This window comes from Megalops cyprinoides, chromosome 2 (genome assembly GCF_013368585.1).
Source record: "Megalops cyprinoides isolate fMegCyp1 chromosome 2, fMegCyp1.pri, whole genome shotgun sequence".
NCBI classification, from domain to species: Eukaryota; Metazoa; Chordata; class Actinopteri; order Elopiformes; family Megalopidae; genus Megalops; species Megalops cyprinoides.
Genome location: NC_050584.1, coordinates 38,609,656 through 38,629,562, shown reverse-complemented (window position 1 = coordinate 38,629,562; position 19,907 = coordinate 38,609,656). Strand labels below are relative to the sequence as shown.

Sequence of the window (19,907 nt, the reverse complement as noted above, 5' to 3'; positions counted from 1 at the left end):
CCTTTGAAAACAAAAAGGTTATTTTATCCTTGAAGTGTGATTGTAATGTTTTATGGTTTTTGTTTATCAATTTTAGATAAGCCACATTTACTCTGCAATTCAGTCCACTCTTTATGACGCCTCTATACTGTCATTGAGTGCATCTACTACCTGGTTTGTTTTTCTTCAAAAGTAGTTACATCATGTGACCTGGGCTGCTTGAATGGCAGCCAGCGCTTTGCGTAATGTTTGCTCCCATGTTAAGCCCTCTTTACACAGGCAAGAATATGCAGAGAAAGTCACAAGAAATCTGCCACTAAAGTACAGCCAAAAAAGGCAATTTATGCATCCAGCCATATGAAATATTTAAAGTACATGCCCACATTTTCACTCATATACTCAAAAAACCCACTTACTCAAAAAATGTTATAGCAGTATATGAAACGGACCCAAGTGACTCGAAAAAGTAAGCTTCCACATCAGCCATAAACAGTTCCCCTTTTAGTACGGCTTTTTCTAAATCCAAAGAAAAAGTAGGTGTTTCAACAATGTCTACATTCTTTGACAGACAGGAATCAGTTTTATTCAGAAGCAATGAAACTATAGCTGCAGGACTGGTGGAAATACAAGGCAGTAGATCTTTTTCTGCATTCCTTTGTCATCTTCCTACAACATAAAAAATCATTTCTCTGCAGCCATGGGCCAGATTTGGGTGGGTTCATTGTCAGCCATAGTATGTGCTGAGACTTATTATATTTTGTCTTACTTCCTTTGGGAATGCAAAGTCATTTACACGGCTTTGTGAAATTGTATTTCATGCCTGTGCATCACATACTTGGCAGCTTTTAAAACGTGCCAGTACACCAAAGTCACGAGATGACTATTCACTTGTACTGCAAAATTCGGGTATCTCCAGGGAAGATACTATTTCCTTTCTCTTTCCTTTTTTGTTTCTTCACTTTAGTCTGAACAGTTTCACCCACAATCATCTCCTGTCCATTTCTGATGACATCATTGCCATATCAAGTCAGTGCACACCTGACCTATGACTTTAAGAGTATTGTAAAAGGACCCAACGTATTGTGTCTAGGTCCAGATTCCTTTTGAAGAGGTCAACACAGTTGAATTTTGCCAGTTTTTATTTTCAAACCTGTTGTGCTCAGCTATTCCTCCTTGCATCCTGCTTGTCTAATGCATAATTTCCAGAGATCATCAGAAGGATCACATGATTTCTTCCAGATCAGTACTCCCTCTTCCCAAAATGTCTTTTTGTTTCACATTAAAGCAGGCTGACAAAAGTTCCCACAAAAATAAAGTTGTAAACTATGATAATAATGTGGGAACAAAGAGTAAAACATTTGATTAAGTCTAGTTATTACTGCTTCCTTTTTGATCATAGTAAAATATTAAACTGAAATATTTCATGAGCACAGGTCAAAGGAGTCATGGCTGCCAAATCAGGCAAATAAACGTCTTCACGCTTTCGAACTGGCCCGCATCATTGAGCCCCGCATTTAGCTGATTTTATTACTGTTTCACTGACCACATTGCCAACTGCCTATATGGGCTTAACTCAGCCCACAGGAAACATTCATGCAGATGCAGCTGAAAGTTCAAGTTACAGAATTTCTGCTTCAAGCAAAAATATAATTAACACAATGAGAAAGTTAGTCATTACAACTACATATGAATTTCGTCTCCAGCAAGTTCACAACTTTTTAAAAGAATATAAATGTGGATTAGATGTGTTGATAAGTCATTAGCTACGTGTGTTTTGTTCAGGTGTTTTCCAAAATCAGCAGCATAACCATTTGAATAACCAAACACGGACCTGGTGACGGCTAGACAGCTGACGTATCTTTAGGTACCTAGATTAAGATAACATTAAATGCTCTCAAGGCTTGAAACACGTCAAGTCAGACTTTGTAGGTACGTTCAAATCAACGCTACGTTGTAACTAAGTTTGCTATCTGATTTCTAATTTTGTGGCGTTTAATAAATATCAGTAACGTAATAAAGAAGTCTGTCCGTCGTAGCTCAAGTATACTTCCACACTTGCTCATGCCTTCCCACCATTATCTTACTCCGAGCCTATTTAACTCAGCTTCTCTATAACTGCAAATCCTCATTTATAAACGACGTCTTAAACCACGTGACGTTTGGATGTTTCGGAACTATGTTTATTGTTCCGGGGGCTGGGCTAAGCGGAGAGAAGTGGGTGGAGTCAAGGACGAAAGATTATATAAAGGTCTGTCATAGCACTCGCTCAGCTCCCTGAAACCATTGTTACCTAACTGACTTTCCCACGCCGACTGCGGCTTCTGAAGCAGCGGGTTTCTCCAACGGCGCTAAGGCTGGAGATACACGGATAGCAACGGGGTAAGCAGGACTTCATTTACAATGTATCAGCTAGCTGGATGTAACGTTAACTCCACTAGCTAGATAGTTTCAACTTCGTTATGTTTCCAACAACTTTAAAGTCGCTCGATCTGCACGGTGCTATAAGTCACTGGTTAACTAGCACTGTCTATGTCGAGCCTCTGAGCTAATGCGTCCATTGCGAACAATCACTGGTTAGCTTACTAATCTAGTAAGGTAACGTTAGACTAGGTTGGTAGCAAGCAAGTTCGAAACCCTGTAAATGTGACTGTAGATATCTCGAAAACGGTTAGCTGGCCAAGGATTGTTTTCCTATTAACTAACGACAGAACCGTCTTCGCAAAACTTACAGCTACCTATGTTGCTATCAGTATGTGCAGGAGAAACGACAACGACATTTTACAGTTTAGAAAGCTAGGTGACTTGTTAACTAAGGCCGTAGCTACCTAATAAGTACACTGCAGTTGTTTAATTGTGGAAACCTTAACGTCAGTAAGCTGGTTTACTAGCTAATATCCGCGTCTACCATATTTGTCTGCTATGTGGTGTCTGGGTGATGGCTAGCTAACCCACCAGCCAGCTAGGTTAGAAGCTAGATTTTCTTTAGCTTGTAGTAAGTAAGTAAGTAGTAGTAGTAATAAGTAACTTAAGCTTGTAAGTATTGTTCATGGAGTTGGTTATTGGGCCTAAGACACACCTCCCTGAATGAACACGAAAACGCTAATATGCGAGTTTGCTTATTCTAGAGGTTTCTAGCAAGTTGCCGCTGTAGTGACGTTGCGTAAGTGGCACAGTTCATAGTACAGTCAATACGAAGAGTGGCTTTGCTGGTTCGCTTTCGTTGTCCCAGTGCGGGGGTTCCTAGTCTTTGCAATGGTCGTGGACATGTTGCGACAAGAGCGCAGCTTGTTCCATGCCCCATGCGTTCATCACTGTGTTGAGATGAGGTATTTCGTATTTAGATTTGGATGTGAAAAAGAATGTCTCCAGCTTATTACACAAACATTTTTTGGTCATGTTACGACCATGAGCATCGATAATCGGCCAGCTAACCAACTAATAAGCATTACTTTTCGCTCGTTTCCTCAGGGGTCCCGTTAAAAAAAACACCTCGAACATTCGTCGTCCAGACGTGACCGGGAGCAGTTCTGCTTTCTTGAGATAATTGTGTTTTGTTTCGGAGCAAGTGTTGGTTTTCACCGGCCGCAACAAACCTAAATTGTCCAGATAATAAAAATGGTGCAGAATAAGATCTCCGAGGTCACAGGATTCCACCGCTCCTTCAAGGTGAGTCTCATGATGGATGTCAGTGTTGCTACAGTACTGTTGGCGTGTTACCTCTTTAAATGAATGGTTACCTTGAACTGCAGCATGACAGGACTGAAATAATGCAGAGAACGGACTGCAGGATGTATCAGCTATAGCTGTAAAGTTTTACCTTTGCAAAAGGACCTTCTGTACAGTATTAACTCAACTAATGTGTTGATATTTATGAATTGAATCTAATCTTAGTATTTTGCCAGGAGATATCTACAAACAGAATTCATTTTTTATCATACTTTTCACGGATGTCAATTGTGATGGCAATATCGCATGGGTTTGCAGTATGAGGTTTGGGAGTAACCCGCCAGCGATGCTTTTAGAAAGTGATTCAGATATGTGAGCTGGGAGCATGAGATCAGCGTATAAAAAGAGTGTTGCAGTGCGCGCAGATAACTTCTATGTTTGGCTTCCCCATCTTAGCTCAAGTTTTTGGGGGATTGAGCCTTACTTCTTCTATGATGACTTACCTGCGCCTTTAATCTGTACTGTCTGATATTTTGATGATAGGCTCCACCTTATACCTGAGTGAGGTGCTTAATTGTGCTTATAGTTTTCTGATTAGTGCATTATTGCCACAATAAGAACTTAAACTCCTGGTTTTGATTGAACTTTTGTATTTGTTTCAGATAGGTTTCACCTTTGTCTATCTTTTCATGTAGGGTCAGAACCCTTTTGAGTCTGATGACTTCTCGAAAACAGGATCCCATCTCCTTGACCCAGCCTTCAGTTTTGATTGCTCCACAAGACCAGGCAAGAGCTTTGCTTCTGTTTCTGTTGTATAAACCAACTGAGTCAATTAGGGCAACCTTTGGAAAAGCAGGAAATGCAAGCTGTGATGCAAGTAAGCGCAACAGTTGACACTGGTGTTATCAGAAGCCTTCATTGGACTGTTACCAACCCTTCCATCAGGGGATCATTGGCAATGTCCTGTCAGTCACAGTTCGGTCAGGGTTGAGGATTAGATATGGCTTATGTTGCCTGCTTTTTTCCACCTTGGGCCTCTGAGTAAGGCGTACAGAAAGAGGGGATTAGGAAAGCACAGGCCATACCCTTTTGAATGTAAAGTAGCCAGACATAATGACCTGCTTCTCAGCTAGCAGGCTGAGTGGACTTGCTTTTTATAGTAGCCTTGTCATCACTTAGCTGCCTCTTGTCCGTTGGTCGGTGAATGTGTTTACTTTTTTGTGCAGACATGCCAGCCAGCCAGCCGATTGACATCCCAGACGCCAAAAAGAGAAACAAGAAGAAAAAGAGGTGCAGAGCTACTGACAGCTTCTCTGGGCGTTTCGAAGGTGAGTCTCGAGTTGTTGCAGGGTACACCGTGTTACCATTCCAAGCTGGTGTTCTTTGGTGAATGCAGAACAACAAACAAGACTACAAATCAATATGTATCATCTAGATTCTGACGATCTTTGTCTCCTGGGCTGCCAGCAAGTTTCAGTTCCTTCTGGTTGTTTTGGTTGCCATTGTTTTTATCACATGTAACATGCCTTTTGCAAAGTTTTGTATTAGTGGCATTTTAAGAGTAGATACCTGATCTGTCTCTAGGCCAGTATAATGATTTGGGCGTGTTTCTCTCCCCCCAGATGTTTACAGGCTGCAGGAGGAGGTTCTGGGGGAAGGGGCTTATGCCAGAGTCCAGACCTGCATTAACCTCATCACCAATAAGGAATACGCGGTTAAGGTAGGATCTATATCTCCTGCACCATGTAAACATTTACTGCATTCACCTGTCCTAAGGAACTGCAGTTACGTTCTGGGAACATATACATTTTGGAATATGCTTGGATCCCTCTTGTTTTTCTTGTGTAATATACAAAATTCTGTTGACTCATCAGAGGTTTTCTGATGAGGAAAAGATATGCATGGCTGTTTTTAAATTGATTTAAGTGTACGATGTCTGTTGGCCGCTGTGTGAGACTTCAGGTAGATGAAATGTATGCAGATTGACAACCCTGCAGGTGATCACATGGATCTGAATGACAGGGAATGTGGCAACTTCACAAGCCTTAGAAATGGCAGTCGACTCGTGTTGCACCCCGGTGCTACTTGCGTCTGGGTCTAAACTTGTGATTGATATTGAGATGTTACATTCCATAATATAGCACAGGGCATGCTAAATATTAGCCCCCAAGTTGTGAATTTGAGCTGTAAAAGTATGTCGACTATGCATCATTTGCCTTATAGATGGCTTTTAAAATCTTAGGCTTGATTGTTGAAACATCCTGTTGGAAAGGAGGTGTTGTAAAGGAAATGACAGACGAACGTGACATGTCCACAGAGCATTTGCGTGTGGCACTGCTGTTGCCGTCTGACGTTTGTGTATGTTCGGCACAGTTCTGTGAGCCGGATGTCAGATGGCAGCGCTTGTTGTGCTGCTGTTGATGTACATGTGCGCTAGCTCAGCACAGAAACTTCCTTTATTAATTTTTTTTTTTTTTTTTGCTGTTTGGTTTCCCAGTGGGGCAGCCAATCACGACCAGGGGCTCGCAGCCTCCACCCACTCTTTGCTCTTATTTGGCAGCAGGGTCTCCAGTGGCGGGAACAGAGTGTACTGGCAGCTGTGCCACAACATGAAACGAAACTGGGTGGGGGGGGGGGGGGGGGGGTTATGACCCATAATGTTTACACTTGCACCAGACTTTTTTTTTATTGGGGTGTGTATTAGGGAGAGAAGCCCTTGTTTGGTTGTGGCTTACTTCATTTTTATGTGCCTCCCTTGTGAAGTCCAATTTCTTGTTTTTGATGTTTGTAGAATTTGCACTGGTTGAAGCCTGCACTTTGTAAGTTCTTTTAAATGGTATTCTACCACCACCATTTTTTACCGTAGCAACAAAGCAGATTGATTGGAGGAAGTGGGCTGTAGCTGATATTAAAATTGCCCCTTGTCTACAAAGCTATTTTTCCTGTGCTCTTTACTGCTCTTTGAATTGTTAGTGCCATGTACTGGCCACCTTTGTGTATTTTCATTTTTTTAATTGATGTGTGCATTTTGGCACAGAATATTATTACCGGTTATCATTCTCTGTTAACCTCTTCGACATTGCATTAAATATGTTTGTCTTAAAAACTAGAAATCTGAATGCTGCAGTCAAAGGCCTGAGGTCGACCCCAACATACTGCAAGCCCCCATGGCTGTCTCAGGGGTCAGGCAGTTAGGATTGTGGTTGAGGGTTAGCTGTTGAGAGGGGTGGGTCAGTTTGGTCTGTGAGGGGGCTTAGTCTACAGAGCAGATGTCTCTTACTCCCTTCCCCCCAGCAGGTGGGTGGAGGGGGGGGGCTCTGATGTCACAATCAGAGTTGAGGGCTTGGCTTGGCTGGGATGGGGGGGGTGTGGATGGGACAAACCTTCTGCCTGCGTCTGGAGCCCTGCATACTGATCGCAGCCCGTTTGTGCGTTTTTCAAGTTTGGATTGATTTACAGACCTGCAGTGTGAGTCATTAAGGCCCCCCCTTTTATGTGGGGGGGGGAGGCTCCACCCCCGTCAGCTCTCTTTCAAGCCAGGCTGAGCTGCAGTGGAGATTTATATCCCTGGGAGACATGTGATAGCTCCCTCAGTCTGTCTCCAGTGCAGGGCAGTAAAACCTGAGCAGCCCTTCTGCCTCGCTGGGGGGGGGGGGCGGACGGACGACACACATTTCCTCATGCTGTCTCACATTCGCGTCAGGCTCCAGTTTAAGATCACATCTGCATTTTTCAAATAGACACAGTGTTAATACTCAGCCATTCGCTCTGTTCTGTGAAGCTGGTGTTTTTTAAAAAAAATGGCATTTCAAATGGAAATTTACCACATTTATGCACAGCATTCATTTTGAGGCATGGGGGTAATTGGAGAAAAGTGGTGTTCTAAACAGAGGGCGTTTTCCCTTTTCAGTTTGGGAAGCGCTGGCAAACGTGACCGCAGCAGCGGCAGTGGGCTGCTGACTCAGAGGTTGGGTATAGTGGCACTGCAGGCTTAGGGCCACTCATTCAGGCCAAGCATCTGTGTACTAATCCTAGACACGCATTGTGTGCTCACTTGGCCAGTTTTAAAGGCCGGCCTAATCCAGCCGCCAGGCAGGACAACACGTTCCCATTAGACGATGGGATTTATCGGGATAGAGAGGGGAGAAGTTGCAAGGAGTTAGTCAGCTCATTCATTGAAATGAGCTCACCACTACCCATGCCACGTTGAGGCTGCCTGCTATATGTAGCTCTGTGTAAGATGTTGAGTCCCTATTCTGTTGTCCTGAGCAGTGCTTTGTTGAAGAATTTTGGTGGGATGGGCCTTGCTCTAAGGCTTTTAGATTAGAAAATAGGTTGCCCCTTTTCAACCTAAGCTATATTTAGATGTGCAAATCCTTCATTTTCCACTTGAGTCCTGTTTTCCCCTCTAGGGAATGAGAGGCAGTTACTGAAGTAGGTTATGCTGCTGTTCCTGGTATTTGAGTTGGAAAAGGGAACACGCTTGAGTGTTTAGGGCTGTATTTCCACACTTAACTGTGGGTTAAGGTCTGTCAGTTGACTTGATCTTGATGTTGTGATAAAAAAATAAAATACATAAATATAATATAAATCTGTTAGAAATATCTCAGCAATTCTAAAGTCTAAAAGGAGAGCAGAGGAGGGTGAGGTATAGGTGCTCTGCTCAGCCTGTGCTGTGAAACACATGGATTATGGTTCTGACGCTCTGAGGTTGACCCTCCTGTCCCTGTTCCAGATCATTGAGAAGAGGCCGGGACACAGCCGGAACCGTGTCTTCAGGGAGGTGGAGATGCTCTACCAGTGTCAGGGCCACAGGTACCGTTTACCTGCTTCTGCACAGTCTCGAACAGTTCAGCTCTCACACTGCCATTAATTTGCGTGAGTCGTGTAGCACTGTCCGTCTGGTAAATGTTAGTCCTTTCCAGAATTTAAGCCTTTTTTTTGTACAGCCATCCTGTAGTAAAAACAACAGCACTAGATCGGTTCACCTCCACACAACACTAATGCTGGCTTCAACTGAATGGAATCTTTAGCAGGCATAAGTGCGAGGTGATGAATGGTGTTGCTAAATTAAAATCACGTAGGAGATTTATGTGGGTGGTCATTTGTGCAGTGGTATGTATGTGACTGACGTGCCACGTTCAAGCAGTTGAGCACCACAGCCTTAAATCTGCAGTCTATGCAGTCTGGGGACCCGGTTCCTCAGAATAGTTTAATGCAGGCAGCTCGAAACAAAGCTGATGTCCTACAATTAAACACAATTAGACATTTTCTGTTGGTCTGTGTTAATTTGGCCAAAGTAATGACGTTCATCACTGTAGTTGGTATTCGTGTAAGTTCCATTTCTCTTGCAACAGAAACATCCTGGAGCTGGTGGAGTTTTTTGAAGAGGAGGAAAAGTTTTACCTGGTGTTTGAAAAGTTGAGAGGAGGTGAGTGTTACAAAACCAGGGTTTGCTCATCATTAAAACCATGACATTGTAAGATGTCACTGTACAAGTTGATATTCATCGTTTGTTAAACAAGGAATGTAGGCTGTAATGGGTAACTGAGATTATGGGATGTCCCTTGCAGGATCCATCTTGGCTCACATCCACAAGAGACGGCACTTTAATGAGCAGGAAGCCAGCAAGGTGGTGCAGGACATTGCCAGTGCGCTAGACTTCCTGCATAACAAAGGTGAGCGCAACTCTGCACTCCTGCAGGGAGTGGGCGAGGCAGAGCGATGGAGCCACGGGGGCAGGGTGGAACATTTTTGGGGGCGGTTGCAGTCTGACACATTCCCCAGACTTGTCTGCAATTCATTAAGTAATGATTGATGCATTGTACTTCCACACCAGAATTGCTCAGTTCGTTTGATCTGCTGTGGCTAACTAAGAGAAAGTTTGAATGTTGTGTCAGTTCAGTGTTTTCTTCACAAACTAGATGCAACGGAATACAACTTTTTTTTTAACCTGAGAATTTCTCATGAGTGTCAAAGGCATGAAGTTGTTCCCTTTATAACGGCCAACCGGGGTGATATACTCCTAACAGTATTTTCCAGGCAGAGAAGTTGAGCCAAATTTGCTTATGTCTGTGCCAGGGCTGTTAGGGTAGGGTCTTCACGTTTGTTTCTCATAGGGTTGACATGCCTTCAGCCAGCACCCGCCCTCCTCTGTACCCCATAACTTACTAGTGAGAGATTGCACATTCTGTGTTCCTCATTGTGTGTGTGCTCTCCCTGCAGGGATGGCGCACAGAGACCTAAAGCCAGAAAACATCCTGTGTGAGCATGAGGACAGGGTGAGTGTGCACTTAACTGTAGCGGAGTCAGCTGTTTGACGTGTGTGGGTGCTTTATAAATATAGGCTTGGATATAAGGGGGGGGGGGGCAAAAACCACAGTAATTTAAGACAGACCTTCTGCCTGCATGATTGATAAAAGATAACACATCAGTGGCCTTACTAATGTGGTTTTATAGCACCCTGTGGAGAAGTAAACATCTGTGGCTTTGAACTTTGGATGTTGTATACTTAATCGCGTCTGATATGCTCATTAAAAAGTGTAAAATGCTGATCAGTGTTTTTTAAAGATACCGTTGAAATGTAGGGGTGTTGCTGATGTTGAGAAGTGTGCGTTTTTCCCCTTTCCAGATCTCACCTGTGAAGATCTGTGATTTTGACCTGGGCAGCGGCATCAAGCTGAACAGTGACAGCTCTCCCATCTCCACCCCTGAACTCCTTACTCCGGTGAGCCTGCTCCTCCATTCCGCGCTTCTGTGCGTGTGCATGTGTGTGTGTGCATTCTTGTGTGGGGGAATTTGACCTAGCACTTCATTTTGACTGAAATATAAATAGGACATGGAAATAACAAGGGTGTTCAGGTGGCAAACCAGAGCATTGTTGGGGGGGGGGGGGGGTTTACATGCGGTCAGATGCCTTGTTTCTCTAGCAGATAAGTGAGGCATTTTTACAGTGCCTTTCCCTATCAAGGCGTGCTAGCTGGAGTGGTATTGGGTGAGCCATAGTGGTGTCACTCAGGAAGCTCCCTCATTGGGGGAAATGCAGGAAATCTGCAGAGATCCCAGTTCAAGGGTAGAGTTTATTGCCTTGGGAGACTTGATATGCCTTAGCAGTTATTGCTTAGTGTTTGGCATTGCAGCCAGCATTCCCATCAGGTAGTATTCCACCCAGTGTTCCCCACACCCTATCTCAGCGGTGCGTTTGTTGCGAGAGATTTTACGGGTTTATTGTCGAGGATCCGATCGGTAATCTCGAGGAAAAATGTCAATGGTGAGATGCGTTTCCACGTCGAACCGTAAAATTAGTACATTATCTTCCATGCTGATAAATACGATAAGATGAATCTGGTCTCCCTTTAATTTTCTGATTGTGTGCCGGCACAGGCCCCTCCCTCGTGCTCCTCGGCGTGATTAAGATGGACAGGAGCAGGTGATGTAGACAGAATGTAGACAGTCTTGGGCAGGGAGGATGGAGGAATTCTCAGGGGGTGTTGCGATGAAACCCAGGCTGGTTTTAGCAGCTAGCAGGGAAGCTGTGCCTGGGGAGTATTTTGGGGTTGAGTAGTAAAGGGTTCAAAGGTCTCACGTGTTTAGTCTGTGCCAGTTGGGAAGGTGGACACATGCGTATCTGTTCCTCGATGTGCTTGGCAACACACCACGTGACCCGAGGCTCACCCTCTGTCGCTTGTGGTCCCTTTTTGGAAAGTGACCGCAGTGTTGTTCCCTAATTAAGGGTTTCAGTTAAGGTGGAATTTTTTTTTTTTGCCTTCTGTGGGAAATACCAGTTCTGACCTCTTTTCGTTTCAAGATGATTGTATTGTTGTTCCTGTTTTGTTTAAGTGAAAATGTATGTTCAGACACAGATGTATAGGTTCAAGGTTATGATTAAGGCCATCTTTCTGTGCTGTATTATGCTACCTATACACACATGTCTTCAAGGGGCTGTTCAGAAAGTTACCCTCAAATAGAACTGGTCAGGAACAATGGGTTTCGCCTAGTCAACAGGCAACATGTTCTATGTTTATTTACCCACAACACCAGAGCATGTGGTCCAAGTGAAGCATAAATGTTGTCTTTATTGAATCCTGGCTGGTGAGGGTTTTCAGCTTCCCTTTTCTGTTGCTCTTCTGCATGCCTTCATTATCACCCTTACGTCACCCTCTAGAGAAGAAACGACATTGAATAGCTTTCAGGTTTGCTTGGGCTGTGTGGTTTGTCTGCCTTTCTCCACCCACTTTCTCGCACCAGATTTTGCAAGTCTGCATTTTTTTTCTCCCTTTTGTTTTTGTGCCACAAAAGGCTGCTCTTCAGACGAGTCTTTCGGAGACGGCCTTGCCGTCCCCTACCTAGCAACTGTGCGGCGATAGGCCAGTCAAGCGGGAGGGAGCGAGGGGGAGGGGTTTGGGGGGAGGGGTCTTGCCCAGCTCTGCTCATGCGCCCTTGCAGTGTTTTTCTTGGGCTTTGTCACAGGGCTCATTTTATTTTGTTTGTTTTGCTTTGCCCTGCCATACTTTGAGGTGCTCTTTTGCAGCTGTTAATGCCCTTTTCGTTGAAGTTTGTTTTGCAACTCTGCCTCACCCTTTCTTTTTCATGCACTCTCGGTATTAATGAGTGTTGGATTTCCCTTTTAGCTTTTAACTGCTCGCATTTGTTCATGCAGACTGGATGGGCGGCTCGTTTCCTTCTCAGTTCTAGCTCAGTGAGGTGTTGGGGGCAGGTGATGGGGGGCTGGGGGTGAGTGGGGGGAGGGTGCGTTTCTGAGAATTGCTTCTTCTGAGAACAGCAAGAATGTGGCTTCCTGCCTGTCTGAAGCAGAGTGTGTGTACGCTGTGGGAACAGAGCTGCTGGTGTGTGTGTGTGCTGGTGTGTGTGTGTGTGTGTGTGTGTACATGCACATACGTATGTACTGTACCTCAAGGGGAATTTGGAGGAGGGTTGGCCCTGGCAGGTGTGGAGTGCAGATATAAGCCATATCTCTCTCCGGTCACATGAGTCAGTGTGGGCTGACTGGTCACATGGCCTGGAAAGCCCCAGGTTGGTTGGGTTTACTAACAAATCCGTTTGCGTCAGCCGCTCCCTCTGTGCTGCTGTCGGGCAGGGCAGAGCTGAGGATGCAAGGCTAATGTAAGCGCAGGGGAGACTTGCATCAGCACACTGAAGTTTGCCCCGAAATGGTTTGCGCACTCTGCCTCATCGCATGCTTATCTTGGCGAAAACGGAGAGCGTCTTCCCGCAGTTGCTTGCGCGTGCAGAAATGTTTGGACTGAGGAATGTTAAAAGCGCTCTGAAAGGCAGGTTCAGCGGTTGTTCTCTAAGAGCAAGCCCTGGGCAGTCCGGGAGCGATCTTTGTTCTGTGTATCCCGATACGCCTCTGCCATTATGTTTACACATGCCGGGTGAGCCCCTGTCTCCATGTTCCCAGTGTTAAGGGTGGGCTTAAGGGTGGCTGGAATGTGGAGGGCGGCTGAAGATCTGGCAAGCAGCGCTGTGGGGGCGGGGGGGGGGGGGGGCTACGGTTCAGCAACAGTGGAGGCTTTGTCTGATCATCTGAGATTCCTGCACGTCCAAATGACATTACATAAAAGTGCAGCGGGGCGGAGCGAGGTGACAGCTGGACCCGGGCTGACAATGGAGGCTAGCTGTGCGCACGGCCTGCTTCAGGGCTGAGGGACGGAGCTTTCTGCTCTGCTTTTAGACAATGCGTTTATGGAAAACGGCCAGTGCGGCAGGCACTTTAAAAGCCTTTTGAAGTTTCACCCAGGGTCTCAATCCTGTTTTTTTTTTTTTTTTTTGTATCAAGTTTGTCACGCTTACTGCTTTCTGACTCTTTTTTTTTTCCCCTCAAAATTAAAGTAATCAGTTTATAATGTTGTGATAAATTTTTAACTTGTATCTGGGGTGATCTCTGATCTCAGGACTGGACTGGTTTGAATCTCGGGTACAGCACTGCTATAATTGAAACACTCCCTGGGATTATTAATTCTGATAATGCATTCCAAAACCTCTGCACAGACAAACGCTGGAAGGATGTGGCCTCAGCGTTCAGTCATGAGTCACTGCTTCGGGCAGTGCTTTAACGGAACATGCTAATAATTCACTTGGCAGTACATTTAACAAGGGAAATGCTCTTTACTGAACTGGCTAAATCGCAGCTCGGCTGAAAGTCTCTCTGTGCTGCTGAACTGCTGACCTACACCCCGCCTCCCAGAGACTGTGCCCTAGAATAACAGTTCTTGGGTAGGAGTGTGTGCGCGCATGGCATGCATTTGTGTGTTATGTAATGAAAGCGTAGGTTCTGGGCTTGTATATATTTGTTGGCTTTCTGGAGCAGTCCTCTTTTCAGGCAGGGAGAGTTTGGCCTATTTTTCTGTGATGCTGCGCTGTGAGTTTTTGGCTGCTGACGTGTTTGAGTTGGTTCAGTGCGTTTCAGCAGCAGGGGAACAATGCAGTGGGCTGTCGGGGTGGGGGCGGGGGGCGGGCAGCAGCTGGGTGTCTGGGACTGCCGACATCTTGTAACAGTGCTCTGTCTGTGGGGCTGCTGCCCCCCTCGGTCCTCATGTGCTACGCTGTGTGGCTGAGAGCGTGGCGTGCATCACGTGATCCTTATGCTCGCACACAGCCCCCTCTCAACCAGACTTGGGGGTCTGTTCAGTCACATGATGTCAGCTGAACAGAGGAATGTGGTTTTTAAAAAAAGACGCTATTGAAGAAAGCTCGATGTGGACTTTGTTCAGGAACCTCACAGTATTGTTAATAGACAGAAGGGAGGCACATTTCTCAGCCTTTTTTTTTTTTTGCAGCTGTGCCTTGCGCTGCAGTGGTTCAGACAGTCAATGCCCCAGTAGCAGATCACACTCTGAATGACCCAGCGTAGGCGGTCGTAAGCAGCCGTGCTGTAGCTGACCTGGCGCTCTCTCCCCTCTCCTGCAGTGTGGCTCGGCGGAGTACATGGCGCCCGAGGTGGTGGAGGCCTTCAGCGAGGAGGCCAGCATCTACGACAAGCGCTGCGACCTCTGGAGCCTGGGGGTCATCCTCTACATCATGCTGAGCGGGTACCCGCCCTTCGTGGGGCGCTGTGGTGGCGACTGCGGCTGGGAGTGGGGGGAGCCCTGCCACGCCTGCCAGGTACAGACGCACCCCACGGCAAGCCTCACTTTATGGCCTGTGCACAGCCTGTGTCTGAGGCTTCTTTTGTAAAGGTTCATTTTGCTTGTCAGGATACCTTTTTTTATTGCGTATTTCACAAAACTCCCTACACACAGACGAAGAAGCTTCCCCATTCATAAACGTTACACTAGATCGACCAGGGTGAAATAATGGTGCATAATTACTTCTAACACACATGGTTCATTGAAATAGATCAGCTTGGCAACAGAATGCTGTTCAAGTGGTCCTTGTAGTGTCAATCTGAAACTAAATATCTAACCATTCTGGCAGTATGTTGTATATATATTCCACACACCACAAACACCTCTCACCTGTTGACAGTTGTGCAGTGTCCCCTGTGAGCCAGCAGACTGCAGCAGGAGCCATTCGCGGTAATGCAGGTCCCTGTTCTAATCACTGAGAATCTCGTCTCTGCAGAACATGCTGTTTGAGAGCATCCAGGAAGGGAAGTATGAGTTTCCCGAGAAGGAGTGGGCCCACATCTCCTCTAGTGCCAAAGACCTCATCTCCAAACTGCTGGTGCGGGACGCCAAGAACCGTCTCAGTGCTGCCCAGGTGCTGCAGCACCCGTGGGTGCAGGAGGTATGTTTCCTCTGTGATGCGGGCATCTAAGAGCCCATCCTTAAGTTACATCAACTTTTGCTTTATATCAATTTGTTTTTTTTTTTTTTTTTGTCTGCTTCTAACTTTTTCCCCTCCCCCTGTTTTTATAGTGTGCTCCCAACACCTTGCCAACATCCATATTACTTCAGAGGTGAGCTTCTTTTTTTCTGTACAGATACACAGGGCATTGGTTTAACCCAGGACTGTTCATGCGTTTGCCTGTTATAATTGGTACTGCTCAGTTGCTTAGGAAGCTAAGGGTTATTAGGGTCACTGTGGGAGTTGGATGTGTTACTCTGCCTGTTCTGAAATCCTTCCTCTGCTTCCTTCTCCCAGGAACAGCAGTGCCAAGGATCTGGGCATGTTTGCGGGGAAAGCGGTTGCAGTGAACCGGCAGCTGGCCGAGAGGGAGGAGATCGAGAAGGAGGAGGAGCAGCAGGCACCCCTGGTCATCACCGCCAGCTCCTGCTCCATGCGTCTGTCCCCACCATCAAACTCCAAACTGGCCAAGCGCAGACAGAGAAGCAGTTTGCCAAAGGGGGCGCCGGTCTCCGCCTCTGAGCTTCGCCAGCTCCTGGCACCCCTGGTCATCGTGGGGGACTGTGCCTGAATCTCCCTCCCCATCCCCTCTACAGACAGGAGCTCACTCTGGTCCTTTGAACCCCCCCCCCCCCCACCAACCCCTCTTTCACACGTCTGGCATCTCCCTCCTGCCTTGCCAAGAGTCCCCTCTGGTCTTACTGGTAGCTGCCTCTTGTTTCTGCAGCACTTAAAAGCACATTTAGCCTGGCCATGCATTAAGAAATATAGGACCAGGTCAGGGGTTTGGTCAGAGGGGGCTGAGCAATTTAATTTAGTGCAATGAAAGGCAGAAAAAAGTGAACTCGGACACCAAAGGACTAACTTTACCTGTTGTGCTGCTTCCATGTATTACAACTGAATCCACTGTGAATTTCAATAATTCTGGGAAAAAAAGAACATCAGGAATGTTTTCTTTGCCTGTATGTATGAGCATGGATTCTCCCATCAGCAGATACATACGTGCTTATGCAATCGCTGCAATGAAGGTTATTGTTTCTGAATTGATTCGGCAGGGAACTGAGGCTGCTGGTAGCAAGCGCTGCAAGTGCTTGTTACGATCCAGCGTTTTTGTTGCTGGGACCTTGTAAAATACCCAAATTCCTATGCTCTGGTTATTTCCATAAATTGCCCCTTTGGCACACTATGACATGGTGTAATAAAAGAAATTCAGTATGTACCCTTGCTAACCACATTTACCAGTGGGTAAGTCTTTAACTTCAATTTTGCGCCATAACAGCTTTATTCAGCATTTGGAATTTCAGTAAATTGGTCTCACCAGGGTTCTGCCATTGTCCCAGCAACAAATGAGGCCTCAGTGCATTTTAATCCTAAACTCCGATCCTTAGAATTCAAAGATGAAAGAGAATTCTTGGGCACATCAGGTATTTAAATCCAAACAGAGTGATAGGAAACTCATATGCATGTTTTTTTTCCCTGTTATTGAATGAAGTTGAGTTTTATCTTTAATGGTTGGGCAAAGCATAAATTGGCTTGTGTTACATGTTCTTGGGCATGTCATTGGATTTCATCAAGAAAGTAAAATTTACAATGATTTACATATGGCTTTCCCTTACCACGTGAGCTGGATCTTGGCTATTTTGTTCCTCCTTGGCCTTGTTTCATAAATATTTAATATTTATTAAAAATTGGACAAAAAAGCCAATCTCAAGCATTTGTGAAAACGTATGTCCGTATGTTCCAGTGTTCTTTCTGGACATGTCATCAGAATGGACTGTTGTTGATTCTGCTCGCAGCCTCTTCTTACTACTTCCTGCTTCTTATTTCTTATTCTGAAAGCTTCCGTTGGTGCATTTAATGAATCTGATTGGGCTCTCCCCACGCCAGTTCTTGCGTAAACTGACATCCTTGAGAGCTTTGCTGACATGTTGCCAGCCATGCAAGGATTGGCAGAATACCACATCTGACCTTTTGTACAAGGCTCCTCATTGGCTGCAGCATGTAATACTAAGGTTGGATCTAAAGGATCAAATTAGCTGCAATTAAACCACCCATTTAGCCAAATGGATGTGCCAAATGTGTGGTTTAGTTTTAGCTTGGGGCTAAGTGGTGTGTGAAATGCCTCTTAAGCCTGAAGCTGGGTTAGTATTGTCCCTGTGTTTCAATGAAAAGACAAAATCACCAAACTGGATTTCTGATTGCTAACATTTGCAACAATCCATATTCGTGGAAGCTGACAAAATAAAAAAAAATGAAAAAATGGAAAAGAGGAACTGCAAATCGTATTTAAAAAGGAAAAAAAAAAACGGAAAAACATTCCAGAAAAAATACAAAAAAAACCCTGTCTTCCAAGGAAATGTAGCTGTATGAATACGAAAGAATTCTTTTTAAAATGTTTACTTTTATATGTATGTGTAACTCCAATTCAATTTCAACTGTGCCACACTGTTTTATGACTGTATTAAGCTTTTATTTTATTATTTTTATTCTGGAGAAGGTGCTGTTATATAATTGTTGTTCAGGTGGAACACAGGATGTTTCCTTTTTTCCTCAAGATTTGTTTTTAAAGTGTTCGTTCTTGAAACGTGTCTATGTGGTTGTGAAAGTGACATTGAGCATGAGAGTATATGAGGTTGGAGGGAGTGAACGTTTTTTTTTTTCTTTTTTTTTTTAAGTAAATGTTGAGTAAGACACACAGAAGAAGCAAACTAAAGGCTAGTAGAAGGTTTTTTTTTATTCTTTAGACATTTTAGATGTAAATGTTTGTGGAGTTTTCTGCTGGGCAAAAGATGCCCCACTCACAGATGAGTGGGTCGGCCATTGCCAGTGAAGAATATTCATGTAAGATTGGACACGTCTGGAAGAGAGAGCTAGATTCAGAGGATTTTATGTCAAGCTACATGGACTGGAGGCTAGCACGATTTGTTAGTTTTAATCAATAAGTTATGCTGTCCAAGCGCACTGTTCTAACGAACATCAATGTAACATTTCCAGCAATGCCATGTGGTACTCCAAAAAACAGCATCCTTTGCATTGTTTTGTCATGATGGTAATAGGACACTGATTGTAATCTTTGTAATCTTTCTACAGATGCATCTTTGTGGGTTTTATGTCTTATAGTAAGACTTGAATATATATGCAGTTATTTCCTGGTATTTTGCTTCGGGAAACTACCTTGTTCAGACAAAAATCAAAAACTAAAGCTACACAAAACCAAGGCACAAGATGGGTTAGGTGGTTCAGTGTTCAGATTTGATTCAATTCAGTATTTTTATTGTGTCCCTTCCCACCCTGCCAGGTATTTACAGAACATTTACTGTTTTGTATAATAGTGAGCATTCTCAGTGGTGCACAGAGACAAAGCATTGGTACCCAAATTGGAGATATCAAGATGCCAAAACTGAGGTGCTACCTCTTTCTTGTAACTATTGCTACTTTAGACCAATTTGTTAGGAAAGGGTTAGCAATTGGGAGACGTGAACTCTCCATGCTTTTGTGCATTCTTTTCATTCTATGCATTGAAATCAGAAAGTATGAGTTCATTCTGACTAAAGGAGAATCTTGGAACGTTAGGTAGTCAGTTAACCTTTTCACTTGTGCACTCAGTTACTCTTGATTGAGAACTTGCCTGCGATTGGGAAACTAGCTCCAGTGCATTCCTGGTAAAGGCCATCCAGGGTATGAGCTGAAACGAAGCACTGGCAATTTATAAATAATTGAGCTGGAGGGGAAGAGCATTCATTTTATTTTAATTTTATTGTTTTTAATGTGAATTCTCCCTGTGATGCCCATCAGTCCCAGGGCCATTCTTTTAGGCGTAAAAGGCACCACCCCACCCCCAGCGCTGTCGGTCCGGAGCCCCTATGGGGCTGCAATTGGGAAAAGGAAATCAAACTTAAAACAAGGCAATGACTTAGAAAAGCACTTTACTGTACCATGTGACTGATGGCAGTTCACTCAAAGCTAAATTTCATAAGACTGTTGCAGAATTTTGTATGGTTTTTCTAAAAAAATTAATAAAAATGCTTTGAACAACAATGCTGTCTGTAATTGGTTGTCCTTCAAACCCTTATGACTTTCATGAGTTCTAGATAAGGTCCACACGTGGTGTGGATGGTAAACACACTGTTCTGCGTTTCTGGCATAGCAGGTTTCTTTCAGACAGGTTAAATAAACAAGCAACTTCCCAGTAATGTTTTCTTCCTTGTGAGCTATCGCCTACGTTGGCATTACCAGAGGACTATAAGCTTATCTTCTGAACAAGATTTAGTCAATCAGCACTGCAAGTGACCTATTGCCCCTATCAATCACACTGCAGATGGTAATGAAAAATCACATCTTCCTTTTGTACTTGTCATTGCAAAATGGGCTGATGCAACCTATGGTAATAGCTGTACCCTTACAGCTCACTGCAGTGAGGAGACTATGGCCTCCTTACTTCTGTGTTTTGCAAA

General features: G+C 44.6%; 1 protein-coding gene across 1 annotated transcript; it reads left to right on the top strand.

Annotated features, from left to right (window-relative positions):
- The first annotated feature begins 2,263 nt into the window (after positions 1–2,263).
- mknk2b (MAPK interacting serine/threonine kinase 2b) lies at positions 2,264–16,079 on the top strand. Its single transcript, XM_036521282.1, has 14 exons — positions 2,264–2,358; positions 3,448–3,645; positions 4,341–4,431; positions 4,872–4,973; positions 5,268–5,365; positions 8,381–8,460; positions 9,003–9,076; positions 9,219–9,323; positions 9,871–9,926; positions 10,277–10,372; positions 14,575–14,769; positions 15,229–15,393; positions 15,525–15,565; positions 15,751–16,079. Exons 2-14 carry the CDS (start codon positions 3,595–3,597, stop codon positions 16,022–16,024), a joined length of 1,428 nt encoding a protein of 475 aa, XP_036377175.1. The 5' UTR covers positions 2,264–2,358; positions 3,448–3,594; the 3' UTR covers positions 16,025–16,079.
- Positions 16,080–19,907: the final 3,828 nt, after the last annotated feature.

Bases quoted from the DNA above. Each gene is read 5' to 3' on its own strand.
- mknk2b (XM_036521282.1), top strand. From the start codon at position 3,595: ATGGTGCAGAATAAGATCTCCGAGGTCACAGGATTCCACCGCTCCTTC. The intron at 9,324-9,870 runs GTGAGCGCAACT...CTCTCCCTGCAG, and splicing joins AGACTTCCTGCATAACAAAG to GGATGGCGCACAGAGACCTA. The intron at 15,394-15,524 runs GTATGTTTCCTC...CTGTTTTTATAG, and splicing joins AGCACCCGTGGGTGCAGGAG to TGTGCTCCCAACACCTTGCC.